The sequence below is a fragment of the Alligator sinensis genome, unplaced genomic scaffold (assembly GCF_000455745.1).
Source record: "Alligator sinensis unplaced genomic scaffold, ASM45574v1 scaffold353_1, whole genome shotgun sequence".
NCBI lineage: Eukaryota > Metazoa > Chordata > Crocodylia > Alligatoridae > Alligator > Alligator sinensis.
This window is the reverse complement of record NW_005842075.1, coordinates 1,646,013-1,662,185: the sequence shown is the minus strand read 5'-3', so window position 1 is coordinate 1,662,185 and position 16,173 is coordinate 1,646,013. Positions and strand designations below refer to the sequence as shown.

Below are 16,173 nucleotides of genomic sequence, written 5' to 3'. Positions count from 1 at the left end.
ATCTAAATGCTGAGTTAGGTGTGACTTAAATTATATCCTTCAAAACCTTCAGTCTCAAACTCTTGGGCACCATGCCAGTACACTTATTAGTGCACATGGCATACTGTGCATAGGTGTTTAAGTAGGGGAGAGAATACTTTCACACTTGTGTTTCCTGCATACAAGGAACAGGGGCACATTAGCTGTGCTAGTGATGGTATATAAGCTCTCACTGAACTAGGATTAGTCGGTCAGTTTCTGGAATGGAGAGGGGAAGCCACTGTGAGGACAATCAGAAGTTATACATACTTAATACATCCCTGACCTGAATGGGGAGTTACTAAATGTGAAAAATCAGAGAAAAGATTGTTTAGGGAAGGGAAATTACACAGGCTTCTCCCCTGTGAATAAATCACAGCATGGTGACACACCCACGCACGTGCACACCCATGCACGTGCACACACGCACACACCCACCCACCCAGGGGCCAGCCCTTCTTGTCTGCCTGCGCCTTAAAGGCTGGGTGATTTGGTGCAGGGAGGGACTTGCTCTCACTTCCTCATTGCATTTGACGTGCTGCAGCAGGTTGCTTTGCTTGTGGACTTTCCCTGCTGCTAACAGAGGAGTGGGAGAGACGGGACAGAAAGGCCCGTCTTCCTTCTCCTCTTGAAGTAGCACCCAGTGTGGGGAGCAGTTGGTGGTGCGGATGGGCAGAGTGGAGCTTGGAGAAGGAGGGAAGATGAGTCGATGCCGAGAAGACTACCCTGAGGGGCTAGAGGAAGTAGAAGAGGAGCTCCAGAACCTAGAGTAAGGGGAAAAACTGCTTTGTGCTTTCCACCGATGCAGCTTTGAGTGAACTGAGTATTTGAGACCCTATCCCACAAAAGGCATTTCTGGCACATTTGGTAACTGACTGGAGGTTGCTCTTGAGAGTTTTGTTTTGCTTGACATTGCTTTTGTCTCATTTTCTTCTCAGTTTGATGTCAGAGAAATTGGGGAGGGCACTATATTGCATGGAGACTGAACAGTAGAGTGAATGCCATTGCTTCCCCTATATAGCCTGAAGTAAAAGCTGATCTGCTGCTAGCCTGGCAGGAGAAGGGGATTTGTTTGCCACAGGAAAGGATGGAGACCTCCGAGGCAAGAAAGTAGTTGTGCGGCTGGTAGGGTTTTTCTTCCTTGGGGAAGTTCTTTCAATTAGTGCTGAGTCTTTGTTTGCTTCTCTCAGTCCAGTTGTGTGAATCTGTGAGTTGGTGTATGTACAGATGGACGTGTTTCATTGCAGATGTGCGTTTCAGAATTAAAGAAGGTGATATGTTAAATCCTCCCAAAGCGTAAAAGGCAACAGAAGTCTGCACTAAATCTTATTTATAAATTAACAAGTACCACTTAAGCGGCCATTTGGATTTCAGTTTTCTTCTGCTGAGTATTGTCAGGGACAGTGTTTTTTTCAGAACATTTTAACAGATGTGACTTTTATATTTAAATCAGAATTAAAAATAAGCTGCGTCTCTGAGGTGAAGGGGAAAAGAAATCAGTATGAGGGTTTTTTGGAAGACTATTTGCCTGACTAGTTGTGTTGTATTGTATGTATGCAGATACCGTTTGGTGTCTTCTCTCATATAACCCTTATGAAATGGGAGACAAGGACTACCCGAAATGTGTATCCTTTGGTTGAGCAGTAAAAAGAAATATTGTAGCACTAACGTGTAGCTGGTAAATTATGGGAGCAACATTACTTCTGCCAGTGCACCTGAGCCTCCCAGTAACTTCAGTGTGTGTGTAGGATGCTTTGTTAACACCTAAATACATGATTTGGCCTTCTTGCTCTCTCTCTCTTGCACACGCGTACACACACACATGCGCACACATGTTTTGTATGAAGCCTGAACTGTGCTAGACTCTAGCCTTTATGGTATTACAAATCCTCCAGAGCATGGGCTAGCTTGATAAGCATCTTGGACTGTTGCCAAGCCACTGGTGGAGTTTCAGAAAACAACAAAAATAATGTCCGCCTGCCTCCCCCCATTGACATCAGCTACCGCTTCTGGCAATTTCATCAGTAGCATTATTATTATTTTTTTTTTCCTGGTAAAATTAGCTTCACAATACTAGACATTAGGATAGTAATGCTTTTGGTGACTTTTTTAATGGGTAATATCTGATCACACCTGGTTATGTAATGTTTTATTGTGACGACATGCTACACAAAACATTGTGTATTATTCTAATGTTGCAAAGGTACAATCCCTGATATTGCACCTCCCTAAAACATTTTGTTGCCACAGTACATTTTCTCTTTCAGGTCTCACCCTACAATGACTAGTATTAGAGAGCTGCAGCCAAAGGGACATAGTTAAATAACATTATGAACTTGTATCAAACATACCTGTTTTAGGCATGAACTACTATATTATACACACACATACCATATAAATGCATGCACTTGCAGTGCTAAAGAGTTGCCTGTTTAGATTCTTCTGCCTCAGCCCTCACCAACAGCTGAGTGCATCTGTCCCACTGCAAGACTGAGATAAAGTTATGGCTGAGAATACACATTTTCCAAGGTCAAGAAACTTAAATAAAAGGCGGGGAGGGAGATTGCTGCCATAAAATTACAAGCATCCCACTTATTCTCAGTACAGTCTCCTCACAGTTTAAACATTTTCCTTCAGGACAATCCCAAAGAAAAGGTGTGTTGTTTTTGCTGGCATAGCTGCAACTCCAGAGAGGTTCCCCAAGGTGAAAACAGAAGCAACAGTAGAGAAAAAATGTTGGAAATCCTTCCCATTACCAGTAGCCAAACCAGGACAGCACTTTTCCCACCTGCCTTGGGTTGAGTTTTATCTGACAAAAAAGGCAAATTGAAATGCTAAAATCAGTCCTAGATTTTTTCATCCAGTTTTGCTGCTCCCAGAGGTCCTGCCCACAAACTGTTCATCCCATATCCTAGGTGCTTTCTTTCTCTCTCTCTCTCCCAAACACACACCCCGAAACTCTTCCTGTCTCCTTACTACCTGCTTGAATTAATGAATCATTTGAAACAGAGGTAGTTAGCTGTGTTATTTTGAAGCCAGGCAGAAAGTAGAGCAAAGTGACACCTTGGCGACTGTCTGATTCAGAGACATGCACTTCTGTAGGCAAGAATCTACTTCGACTAAACAGGCAGGGAAAAAAAGATTGTCTACAGAAAGCAAAGGGACAAAGGGTGGGACTGAAATACTGAGTTTCAGTCTGAAAGAGTTCAGTAAAATACAATAAACATTTTCTGGCAGGATCATTGTCTGTGAACCCGGTCAGGATGTCAAACACACCCAATTTGTTACACAGAACTTTTGAACACTGGAGTCCTTTTAATGCATCTCAATATTCAAGACTGAGTCACTCAAAACCATTAGCCATTTTTTTTTAAGTTTTGGAGGGTTTTGTTTTTTTAAATTAAAGCTGCAATTCTACAGATATTAAGTAGAGCCGTCACCAAGGCCAGTTTCTTGTGCTCGTTGCTGTCAAATGGCTGACAGCATTTTGCAAGACCTTCCTGTAATGCTGTCATTATGGCCTAGAAAGCAAAAACGATTATGCTTGCATCTATTTGCTGTCAGAAAGATTGGTCTGGTCAAGATGTGCATACAGAAGTGGCAGCACAAATGGGAACTGGGCAAATAAAGAAAGAGGCATGACATCTGCAGTGAAGGGGACAGACAAAGTCAAAGGGGGTGAACAAGGAGGCAGAGACCAATGAAGTCCCCCAAACAGAAAGGCTAGGCTGTCCTCTTTATATTGAAAGGAAATGGGCAAGGAGTAGAAGAGCTACAACCAGTATGAAAAAGATGGAAGTGCATTGTTTAATATATAGGTGCAGATTGGCTCCGTCATTCTTTTGTGCCCAGTTTAACTGATGATGGGAGCAAATCTTTAGAATATAGACCACATAGGCCTTATGTGGTCCACTGCTCCTTAGAGGGAACCAAACCAAACCTTCCTTCCCGCTGACACAGTAGTCATTCCACCTGTGGTGAGTGCAATGGGACTTTGGCTGCTGCCTGGCAGTGAGGTGAAGGCACGTGTAGACACTCCTAGCTGCTACAGTCCATTCAGCAGCCTGTGTCTTCCTAGGGTATGCTTCACGCTCCAGAGGCACAGCCGCTGAGTGGCACTGCTGGAAGCATCTGGCTGCATGTGCTCGCCTGCAGTGGCAGCAGCTGGTGGCTGCCAGAAGCTGTGGTGGCAGAGAGCAGGGCAGCAGGGTGGATACATCCTCAGAGGAGTTAAAACATCCTCCCAGCTGATGCTGTGTTCCCACATCTGAAAGTGCTTGGCTCAGGCAGCCTGCATGTGGCAAAAGTGAAATGAAAGCACTGAGTAACAGTTCCCACTGCACCTCTATTGTATTTCTCTTTTTCAATCTATAATATTGCTGTCATGACATACAACTTGTGCCTTAGCCGTGTACAAAGAGTCTGAGTTGCAGCTCTTGTGGGAACTATTGTTGCTAATTACCTGTTTTATTTTGGTTTTTGCTTAGGCCCTGATCCCAAGTTAGTCTGTGAAAAAGGCCTGTGCCCAGCTCTCCCCAGTACCCCAATTGGGGTAGCTGGGGGAGGGGCAGCCCTGCAAGGCAAGGGGGCTCCTTTCTACTTCTCCCACCCTCTCCCTCCCCCCCCAGCTCTGGCCATTCAAAAGCAGCCAGCAGCTCCATGCTGCCATGAGCATTAGCCCAGCACTGTCCCTGAGTGAAAAATTAACCCTGGAGGAAAAACAAGTTCCCTAAGGTGGCCTCCTTTAGTGCACATTAATCTAATACTTCATTGGATCAGGGTTAATGTTTCATGTGCTCGGCCATTTATAAAACGCTCTACAGCCATTCATGTGTTAAGTCGAGTTGCAGAAAGCTTTCAGGGGCCCGATCACACAAAAAATTTCACTTGTATAATCACCCAAAGTTAGATTAGGTGGCCATTTTTAACACAATTTAACTTCTTCCTAATCTCCCCAAATTCTCTACCTAGCGATAGGGTTTTAGGGGGCCTGAATAGTTAATAACTCTCTGTTTGCTTATTTAATGGCCTGTGTTGGCTTATTTTTTATGTTCAATGCATTGAGGGTGTCAACTCTGTTGTTGTTTGTTTTGCTGGCGGTCTTCTAATCCTGGGGGTCATGTGGATGCTTGAAAGCTTGTATAAAATCTCTCCCAACCATGTACTTAGTCCAGTAATATATATCACCCTCCCCACTCCCACATATCTTTGCCCTTCTGCAAATGTAAGGGGACATGGTGGTGGGGAAGAAGTGGAAAGGTAAGAACACAAGTTTTTGAAAGAAAGAGATGTTATAAAAAAATAATGACTAGTTACTGGAAGAAGGCAGGGCAGGAGGCACCTTAGAGACTAACTCGTTCAGCAAGGCATAATGCTATCATAGGCAAAGTAGACCATTGCCTGCAAAAGTTTATGTCTCTCTGAACAAGTTAGTCTTTAAGGCTAGGGACAAAAGACATTGCACACAAACCAGTTTAAGTGATCAGAAACTGGTTTAAACCTGGAACAGAACAGATGTTCAGTGCACATAAACCAGTTTGAAAATGGCTGAAACCGGTTTGAGATAAACCTGGTTGAGTGTAGTATTAGACTTAATAGATTTGATTCAAACTGGTTTATGTATTTTTTGTCCCAGACCCCTTGCTGGTTTAAGATAAACCAGACCCTCCCAGCATCCCGGCATGCTCTCTGGGCTGGGTGGGGCTCTGTGCTCCGCAGCAGGGCTAGCCCCTCCCCTCTGCTCCCTGGCTGGAGCTTGGCAGAGACTGCAGGTACAGCTGAGTCTGCATGGCTTCCCTCTGCTCTACACCCCCTCTCCCTCGCTGCTTGCTGGAGAAGCAGGGACCCCTGCCCTTCCTCCCTTCTATCTCCCACAGCACAGACCCCAGCCCCACAGACCCTGGGCATGTGGTATGCTAGCTAATGATGAGAGGTATCTCTGTTTGTGAGTGTCTCCAATTTCACTGGGACAGGTAGAGAGAACAATGACCACTTAGGACCTTTTGGAGCTATTGTTTTGCTGATGAAGTGATAAACACTGTTATCAGCCTCCCTCTGGCTTGCTGGCCGGTCAGTTTGCTGTAGACAGTAGAAAGAAGGAAGGAGGGAGATTGAAAAGCTCCATATCATCAGCAGATGCATGCACTGCATCCTCCCCTTTCCTCAGAGTGCTAGCAGACGCCTGGGGTCTGGCAACACTCCCGCCCCTTGAGCAGCCAGTGAGGAAAAGCCTGGGATGGTGCAGGCAGACCTCCCTAATCGGAGCGACCTGTTGGGGTCTAGCCATGCCCCCACAGCTCAGCACTATAGAAGAGACAGGAGGGCTGCTCTAACCTGAGCCACCTGAACCTGGGCTTCTAACCTGAGCTACTGCAGGCATATGCCTGAGTTTCCTCAGTCCACAGAGAATGTCTGTCCAGTTACAAACTGGTTCAGCCTAGGCAGGTTAGACTAACCTGCAAAGATTGAATCAATTCAGGCTCAGGCTTTTTGAATGTCTGTCACTAGCCTAAGGGTGCATCTACACATGCGCTTTAATACACATTAGCCTATTTTAATGCACATTAAAGCATCACAAAAAAAAACCATGGGCACTTTTACACATGCTCCAGGGGTGGTAGCAGGGGGAACACTTTAATTTCAGCATCTCCAAGAGCCACACTAATTAAAGTGCCTCAGTCTCTTGTGTTTTAGTGTCCCTGTGCTTCAAAATGGTGGTGGGGCATGCTTGAATTAAAGCTTGTTCAACAAACTTTAGTTCAAAAGCCCCTGCTGACATTTTGAAGCACAGGGACACTAATACACAAGATGGGGAAGCTGGCTGGAGCACAGTAATTACCACGCTCCAGCAGACTTGATTAATCGAGTCTGCTCCAAAGCACTGTAATTACAGCATGCTGGAGCAGCCCCACAGCACGTCTACAAGCACCTCATGTGCTTTAACTAATGGGCTTTAAAATAGACTAATGCATCTTTTTCTATGGTGATTTTCTCACAATAGAGATACTAAATGTAATGCGCATTAGCAAAAGCACATTAATGAACATATAGGACCCTAAGGTCCTAACCTACCCTACTTTCTGGCTGACTTCAGACTAACATCTGAAGGAGAAAATCTGGTTTTAACTGATTATTCAGTGTATTTGATCTGGAAATCATGGAGATAATAAATACAGTACTCAGTGATGCCACATTGCAATTACTTTTCAGAGTAAAGTAATCTGGTAGGCTAACAATCTCTCTCTGACCAGTTACTGTCATTGGAATAGATAAAAGTGGGTGTTTCTAACCTCTCTGCCATTATTTTGTTTCAGCTCTTGAGTAAGAACCAGTTTTCATAGTGGAAAGAAACACTGCAAAAAATTCCAGATAATTATTCTAGAACAAAATGTACTCAATTAAATATAAGTTGAATGAGCTCTAAGATGATCAAATCATTGGCACACTTTTCTGGGTGTGTAAATGTATGTGGAGGCAAGTCAGCATGGCATACCTTCTCACATTTTGCTGTGCATCACTGCTAAAATAAAATCCACTGACCAGAAGACAATCTATGTCACCAGAAAAAAAAAAGCAGATGTGTGCGCCAGTGGAGAAACTGAAACAGAAACATCTTCTGCTTTCCTGCCAAGAAATAAAAGTGATGGGTAAGGTTTGAAGAAGTAGATAACAGGAATGGAAAACAATTTCAAGCTGAAGAGCGAAAAAGAAAAATATTTTGATATATTTGACAGCAGTAGGAAGGAAAGCCTCAGAAAGCATGCAAGGGCAACAAAAGTGGGCATCAGTGCCCACTAAATACCTAAAACCCATGCACCCTATTACTATGGGAGAATCGTTTCCTAGGTATACAGGGCTTGCTTACCTTAGTAACATGTAGCTTTAATTACACTGAGAACAATGGAATTGCCCAGAGAAATGTTCTAATGAATAAAAGTTAGTGCAAAAGCTTTAGTACTTCTTGCTAGTGACCCCTGTTTTACCAAAACTTTGAAAGAGCTATATGTAAAAACCCTCTTTTTATTCCCATATGCCAGGTAACTCATTCACCTTTCATTCAACATGATGTAGGATATACAAAACTAGGAGACAGATGGTTTTCTCTTAAAATTATATAATGAAATAATTTCAGGAACTTTACATTCAGACATTTGGGGTCTGCCTGAAAGTTTTCCTTCAACTGGGAAAAACCTTGGGCATCTCAAATAACTTGGGAGAAACTGAAAGCATCAGTTAAAAATCTTCTCTGAAATTATGGGAAAAATGAAAGCTAAGAATTGAAATTCACCAAGACATACACAGACATTTCTGCAAAAAAACAGTTTGCAAGACTTACAAATTTAAAGGAAATAAGGCATTTTTTAAATATTGTTTTTGATTGCAGCTGGCATCCAACATTTTCCGCAAGGTGTGTACTGTTGTTTCTGTTAATATTTGTGTTGCAAAGAAACTCTGTTATTCAATCATGGGCATTGTAAGCTCAGGGAAACTCCATTTTGTTGAAATTCATGTTTTGGGCAAGATATCAGAATGTGGATTAGCTTGTCCCCAGAGCAGCAACAGGCTAGTTCTGTAATGCATTTCCAAGAAGCATGTAGAAAGGTGCCACTAGCTCATTTTCTGTTTTTCTGTGTGAATGAAACTGAAGTGTATGAAACTGTTTGAAGTGTTTTCCTGTACATACCAAGTATTTCTCTCTTGTAATACATTTTCAAAATACCTCTTTTATTTTCCTTCCCTGCCTCAATAGTATTTTGTTAGGCTGAACAATAAAGTTGCTAAATATTTTAGAAGAACACAGAAGGACACTAGAACATGTTCAGAACTTTGTGCTGTGATGATAAATTGAAATTTATTCAGACATTAAGGTGATTAAAACTGGATAAAACGGCCAATGTGCCCTCTTTAACCCTCATGTATATATGTGTCTAGACAACAGCAGATTATTAGTTCATAAACAGATAAGTTCTAAATTACAAGGAAAGAGAATGAAATAAGATATAAAGAGAAGGAGGAATTGAGAAAATAGAAGTGAAAGCTAGAAGAGGGCAGGGTATAAATAAACTGAAGTAAAGAAAGAATACAGCTAAAGAACATGGGCATAGGACTTAAGGTGAGATAAATTCACTTCAGTTACTTGTTTTCTTACATTTTATTACTTTTTGGTAGCAGGACAGGGAGATGGAGGAGGAGCTGCCCTTAAAGTGTGGTTTTGCTCTGAAAAAATGTCTGTGTAAGCACTTTCTTATTCAAATGATAAACTCCCTTTAGGCATTCATTTTGTGCTTACTTGTTAAAATACTTTTTTGCTTTTATCTCTGGAGTGTCCATGCAGGTAAGGGAGAATAAGGTAGATGCCCTTGAAATGCCATCCACAGAGTTCATAACTATTCTGCTTAAGGAATTCTTATTGTTATTAATATATGAGGCTGAAAGAACACAATTTGACTTTCAGGTGCTACATGTAGTTTTGAGGTTTGGCAAGTAGAAAATCTGGTTTTAACTGATTATTCAGTGCATTTGATCCGGAAATCAAAGAGATAATAAGTACAGTACCCCGTGATGCCACATTGCAATTACTTTTCATGGTAAAGTAATCTATTGGGCCAATGCAATCTGCTACAGTGAAAATCTTTCCCATTCACTTAAGTGGATCAGGTACTCTAGGTCAGGGATGGAAGAGAGAATTATGGATCATGGATTAGAGAGATCTTGGCCCAGCACTAGAGTAGGTGAGGGAAGGAAGGAGGACATGCCACACTATCAAGTTTCATTCATATTCTGTTTTAGAGCATAAAGCTGGGATCTCTCACCTAATGAGAAAAAAAAGTCCTCATGGGAGTCATGTCCAGCTCACAACCACTTATTGCAAGGCTGTTCCCCTCTGAAGATGATGAGGTCACATACAGAGGTCTGCTAATCTTAGTTAATAAAGTTCATTCTTTCAGCTCAGGCAGTAGAGGCTCTGGCATTAAATTCCAGATACAGTAGAACCTGGATTTACGCATATATTGCACTCCTGAGAAACCTTGCATATGCTGAATTCATGTGACTCGAGGTGAATTTTCCCATAGGACATAATAGAAAAGTGAGGGGTTGCATTCCTTAGACCTCACATTTATAACACCAAAGGTACCAAAATAAAACCTTTTTCAACCAATACTTTATATATTGTTATAAAAACATATTGTAAACATATGCTGCTACCACAATGGCGACACTGAGACTGAGCGAGCCTCCAGAATCCTGCTTGGGAACCCAAGCTGCGCATAACTCCATTTGACTCAGTTTGCACATCTCGTAAGGCGTTCACGTATGTACACGTATATACGTGAATGACACGTGTCTCGGGGTGTGTTGTTAATATTAATTCGTGTAAATGCGAGACTCGGATAAGTTGAATATGCGTAAAACGGGGGTCTATTGTATCATGGTTTTATCCCCACTGAAAACCTAAAAGCATGGCCACTGCCTGCTTTAGACATCTGATAAGCAGGAAGACTAGCAAATATGACAGAAGACCAGCGTGGCTGAGCAGGGAACTCTTCAATGAGCTAAAACACAAAAAGGAAGCTTACAAGAAGAGGAAACTTGGACAAACAACTAGGGAGGAGTATAAAAGTATTGCTTGGCCATGGAGAGCTGAAATCAGGAAGGTCAAAGCACAGTTGGAGTTGCAGCTAGCGAGGGACATGAAGAGTAACAAGAAAGGTTTTGACATGTCAGCAACAGGAGGAAGATCAAGGAAAGTGCGGGTCCCTTACAGAATGTGGGGGGCAACCTAATAACAGAGGATGCAGAAAAGGCTGAAGTACTCAATATCTTTTTTGCCTCAGTCTTCACAGACAAGGCTAGCTCCCAGACTACTGCACCTGGCAGCACAGTTTGGGAAGGAGGGGAGCAACTGACAGTAGCAAAAAAACAGATTAGAGACTATTTAGAAAAGCAGGACATGTACAAGTCCATGGGGCTGGACATGATGCACGTGAGGGGGCTGAGGGACTTGGCCAATGTTATTGCAGAACTGTTGGCCATTATCTTTGAAAACCCGTGGCAGTCAGAAGAGGTCCTGAACTATTGGAAAAGGGAAAATATAGTGCCCACCTTTAAGAAAGGGAAAAGGAGGATCCTCTGTGAAGAAGGATGTTCCTCATTTGATGAGGGTTAATTTGTTGCATGATCAGCGACTTTAAAAACACTCGGAAGCTGTGCACGTGTATCACGGCACAGCTGTACAGTACTTTCAGGAGCCAATCATACAAAAAACATAGCTTCTGTCTGCACCCTAGAAGCACTATTAATATCTTTGTTACATCATTAACAATACTTATTTTAAATAACCACTGGGCGAAGATACACTGTCTTCTCCACATACACGTTGTTTCCTTCCAAAGCTTGCCCCAATCCTTCCTGTATTTAAAAAGTCACTAAAGTGGATGGGATTCTCAAAATCAGGGGTGTCAAATATATGGCCTGCAGACCAGATCCAGCCTACAGAACTGGTCCATCCAGCCCATTGGTAGTCCAGTGGGCTAACGGAAATTGGGGTAGGGCTAATGAGATATGTCCTACCATAGAATGTGGGGTCCCTAGGCCCTGAAAGACATAGCTTTTAGTAGCAGGGGAGGCAAGCAAGGGCTGTGAAAATACAGCCCTCATTTGCTCTGCTATGACCCAACTCCTGCCACTGGCTATGGACCCACTGCCTAACCCCAGATCCAAGCCACTGCGTAAACACAGACCTGGTGCCACTGGACCCACTGCAGCTGCTGCTGGCCCTGCGTATCCATATCCATCCTGGGGCCCTTCTTAAGTTTGACAACTTGGCTTGAAGTCAGTCTTCTCTCTCAGGCATTACTTAGAGCAAAAACCGAAATTAAGTTAAAGTTGACTACTGCCCAGCGTAAAGATCTATTGATCCAGATCTTCTAGCATGTTATACTACAATCAAAGCCAAAGAGCTTTGCTTCAATAGATAATTAAACAAATGTACTCTTGTTGGTAGACAGGGTTAGAATGAGTATATTATTAGATAATCATGACTTTATTTTATGCTGTCTTTTATCATTCAAAATTAAGGTATTGATTTAAAAGTTATTGCTAAATTTGAGTATTTCATAGTGTTTTCCAGGTAAGATTCAATCTTACGGTAATCTATTTGGAAGTATGCCAGCCAATTACTGGGAAGTTTTGTTAGAGTTGTATGAGTCAAGCTGGTAATTATTTGTGTTTTTAAGCAATAATGGTAGTTTGATGGCTCTCCGGATTGATACAGGATGATTTAATGAGCTTTAACTTGTGACAAAAATTGCGCGGAGATAACAATCATTCTTGACTTCGTACAGTGTCCAGCACAATGGTATATAATTAAGGCTCCTGACAATACAAGTACACAATATAACATAAAGGACGAGTTTTTAAAAATTAATGTTTTAACTTAATTTAATACCAAATTTTTTTTATTCATTATTAAAATAACATTATAGTAAGTCAAATACCTTTTACAATAGGCTTCCCTGTGGCTAGGGTCACACATGAAGTACCCATGCAAACCGATGACCAGCACTAACAGCGGTAAATAAAACTTTATTGCCAGATACATTTCATACCTAGTTTGTACTGAGAATAATTCTGACCTTTTGAACATCCACACTTCTGATTGGAGGAAAAGGAGATCCAGCATCCTTTAAGAGACAAATGTAGTCCTTTTGCATACATTTTTGAGCTCAGTTACCAAGCCTGAAAGATCATATAATCTATTTGTACATACAACTGGCTAATTATAAACCTTCTTTGTGTTTTGTTCATGCAGATATTTGATTTACTGGTGAGCTTTAAAAATGTTATTTTCTAAGTATAAGCTATAGGCAAAAAGAGAAGCCCTTGAAGTGATATCTTTGGAGTGATCACTTGAGGGGCGAATCCAATAGTATAACTGGTGGTGGGCAAAGGAGACAGACCTGGTGCTAAGTGGGGGCATTAAAACAGAGTTGGGGGGCTCAAGCCTTTGGTAGCTATGGCTTCCAGCAGCATGTAACAAGCAGAAGTGGCCAGGAACCAGGAGGCAGTAGGGTTTGAGGCCCTGGAGCAAAAAGGGGGACAGGAGGAGAGGGAGCCTGAAGCCAAGGAATTAATCCTATTGCTGAATTTGGTGTTTTATATCATTGCTTGGCATGGCTTTTGGCAGTACCCTTGAGTCCCTTTGCTTATACTCCCTGGCTAGTGGGTCCTGGCTACTCCTGGTGCTCTATGCTGACAAGACCATAGCTGCTGGAGCCTGGAGCCCCTCTGTTCCACTATCTCACATGCCAGGTTTGCCTCTGTTGCCAAGAGTGCTGAAAATATTAGTTAATGCCTCTGGGTGTGTCAATATAATAACAACTACATTTTAAGTTTACCTAATTATCTCTGAGCACAGAGAAGGAGCCTGTTCTCTTAAGCCTGTTCTCTTCCTACCCACAGTCAGGTGGGTAGGAACCTGGCTGTGGGGTAGGACCCAGAGAGTTCTAATGAATGGATCTGTGTCGTCTTGACAAGAAGTGGTCAGTGGTGTCCCTGAGGGGTTCAGGCTTGGTCCAGTGCTTTTCAACATCTTTATCAATGATTTGGATGCGGGGATGAAAAGCTCACTGGCCAAGTTTGCAGACGACACCAAGTTATGGAGGAGTGTGGTCACACTTGAAGATAGGCTACAGATACAGGCGGACCTGGATAGGCTGGCAAGTTGGGCGGATCGGAACCAGATGAAGTTCAACATTGAGAAGTGTAAAGTGCTCCATCTGGGGATGAACAATCCCCAACATACTTACAGGCTTGGTGGTGCCAAACTGACTAGCACCAGGACTGAAAGGGACCTAGGGGTAATAACAGACCACAATATGAATATGAGCCGTCAGTGGGATGCTGTAGCCAGCAGGGCAAACACCACACTGGCATGCATCAACCAATGCATCTCAAGAAAAATGAAGGAAGCGATTCTTCCACTTTACTCGGCACTGGTGAGACCGCAGCTGGAGTACTGCATCCAATTCTGGGTGCTGCACTTCAACAAGGATGTGGAAAACTTGAGAGAGTCCAAAGAAGAGCCACTCATATGATCAGAGACTTGCAAGGCAAGCCATATGAGGAAAGGCTGAGGGACTTGGGTCTCTTCAGCCTAAAAAAGAGAAGGCTGAGAGGGGATTTAGTACCAGCTTACCGCTACATCAGGCGAATACATCATGGGCTCGGCAAACAACTGCTCACCAAGGCACCTTTGGGGAAAACCACAAGTAATGGCCACAAACTCCTGGAAGACCTTTTCAAGCTTAACACTAGGAAAAGCTTCCTCACAGCTAGGGTGTGCAGACTGTGGAATAAGCTCCCTCCAGAGGTGGTACAATCAGCTACCCTGGAAATCCTCAAGAGGAGACTGGACGGTCATCTTGCTGGGGTTACCTGACCCCAGTTGTCTTTCCTGCTTAGTGCACGGGGGGCTGGACCTCATGATCTTGCAAGGTCCCTTCCAGCCCCTTATAGTCTATGAATCTATGAAGCTAAGTATGACACAGTCGTTTGGGTAGTGTAACCCAGGCGGTACTCTAAGAGGTACCCCCTCTCCAATTGAAGGGATCAAAGCAGGTGCACAAGTGCTGTGGGAGGTGTAGGGACTCTCCTCCCCCTATAGAGCAGAGCCAGACCACCAATGGGGCCTTAACCATATACCTTTTAATGAGAGAACAGTACTAGGAACATAACCGGTATAAACCAGGGGGTATAGGGGACACTACAACACCCTAAGGGGGCAGGATTCAACAAAGGTTAGACACTTACAATCATTGACAAAAGACAGGGTTAACAAAATATAAAACACAAACAGCAGAACAAACAATACTGGTTGGTGAAATATAAAAGGCACAAAATACAAAATGTCAAATAACAAGGAATATAGGGCCTAGGTACCTGGAGGAGGGGAAAGAGGGAAAACACTTTCGACTTTCCTGAAGGGGGTGAAAGGGGGAAAACCCTTTCCACTGCAAAAAGGATTTCTCCCTGCTATTTCACTCACCCCGAGTCACCACAGCTGGGACTTAAATTCAGATCTCCCACGTGGTAGGCAGAAACTCTACCATACAGCCACCAGTGCTGGTGCTGCTCCAAGCTGCAAGGGGTCTTGACCTTTCAGGAGCCCTGCCCTCACATTGTGCTGCCTGGCCTCTTATTGGAGGAGCTGGAAGCAGAGCTGGGAACCTCTCAGGTCACTGTTCAGATCCTTGCTGGAGCTGGGGAGCCTCTCCTTCTGGCTCCTGGAGCCCAGCAGGGAGCCTCTCCTGCCGGCCACATGCCGTGCAGCTGAGGGTCCAACTGCTGCCTGCAGGTCCCACTCTTTCAGGTGCTTCTGGGGCAACTGCTCCCACCCCGCTGGCCCAGCTCTTGCCAGCTCTTTGAAGCTCCTTCCTTGTGTTCCCTCACTGGTCTCTCTTGAATCAGCCATGCTGCCCCTTTTACCCCCCTCCAGGTGACCCAAGGGGCCAATCAGGGGACATGGAGGGTGAGTCTCTGGGGCCTGATTGGTGAGTAAAGGGAATCCCAAGTCCTCCAATCATCTTTTACCCCTTCAAAACCCCTGGGCCAAATCATTACCAGATTGGTGAGGAAAGGGAAGCCCAAGTCCTCCAATCATCTTTTGCCCTTTCAAAACCCCTGGGCTAAGTCACTGCCAGCTAGCCCGGCACATCCTCCCCCGCGATCCCGAAGCTGTTGTGCATATTGACCATGAGTCAAATGTTGTTGGTAGACTCATTCTGCCCCAAAGCACAAGTCTATGGGTAACCGGGGCTCCCTCCTGAACATGAGTAAATACGGACTGACCCCCGTTGCATCATTCCTAGTGGAGCTGTAGGCATGCACCAGGTATGCGATGCGGCCTTCTGTTCCTGCTGGAGGGTACCCAGCATGTTCAAGAGAGAGCAATTGAAGCGCTCAGGTTGGGGACCCCTTTGGGGGTGGTAGGGTGTAGTCCTCGATTTCTTTATGCCAGCCACTGTCAGTACTTCATGCAACGACTGGCTCTCAAAATTTCGCCCCTGATCGGAGTGGATTCTTGCAGGCAGCCCAAACATGGAGAAGTACTTTTCCCACAGTACTTTAGCAACTGTTCTTGTTGTTTGATCTCGT

The 16,173-nt window shown here is 43.8% G+C and overlaps 1 protein-coding gene across 3 annotated transcripts in view; it reads left to right on the top strand.

Moving 5' to 3' along the window:
* The first annotated feature begins 512 nt into the window (after window positions 1-512).
* The window catches only part of DAPP1 (dual adaptor of phosphotyrosine and 3-phosphoinositides 1), a 42,602-nt gene continuing 26,941 nt past the window's right edge, over window positions 513-16,173 (top strand). For all 3 annotated transcript variants that reach the window (XR_003094061.1, XR_003094062.1, XM_006023676.2), the window contains exon 1: window positions 513-787. Coding sequence is in view for 1 of the 3 variants with exons in the window: in XM_006023676.2 (XP_006023738.1) it covers window positions 687-787 (101 nt within the window). In the remaining 2 variants the exon portion in view is untranslated. The remainder of the gene's footprint in view (window positions 788-16,173) is intronic.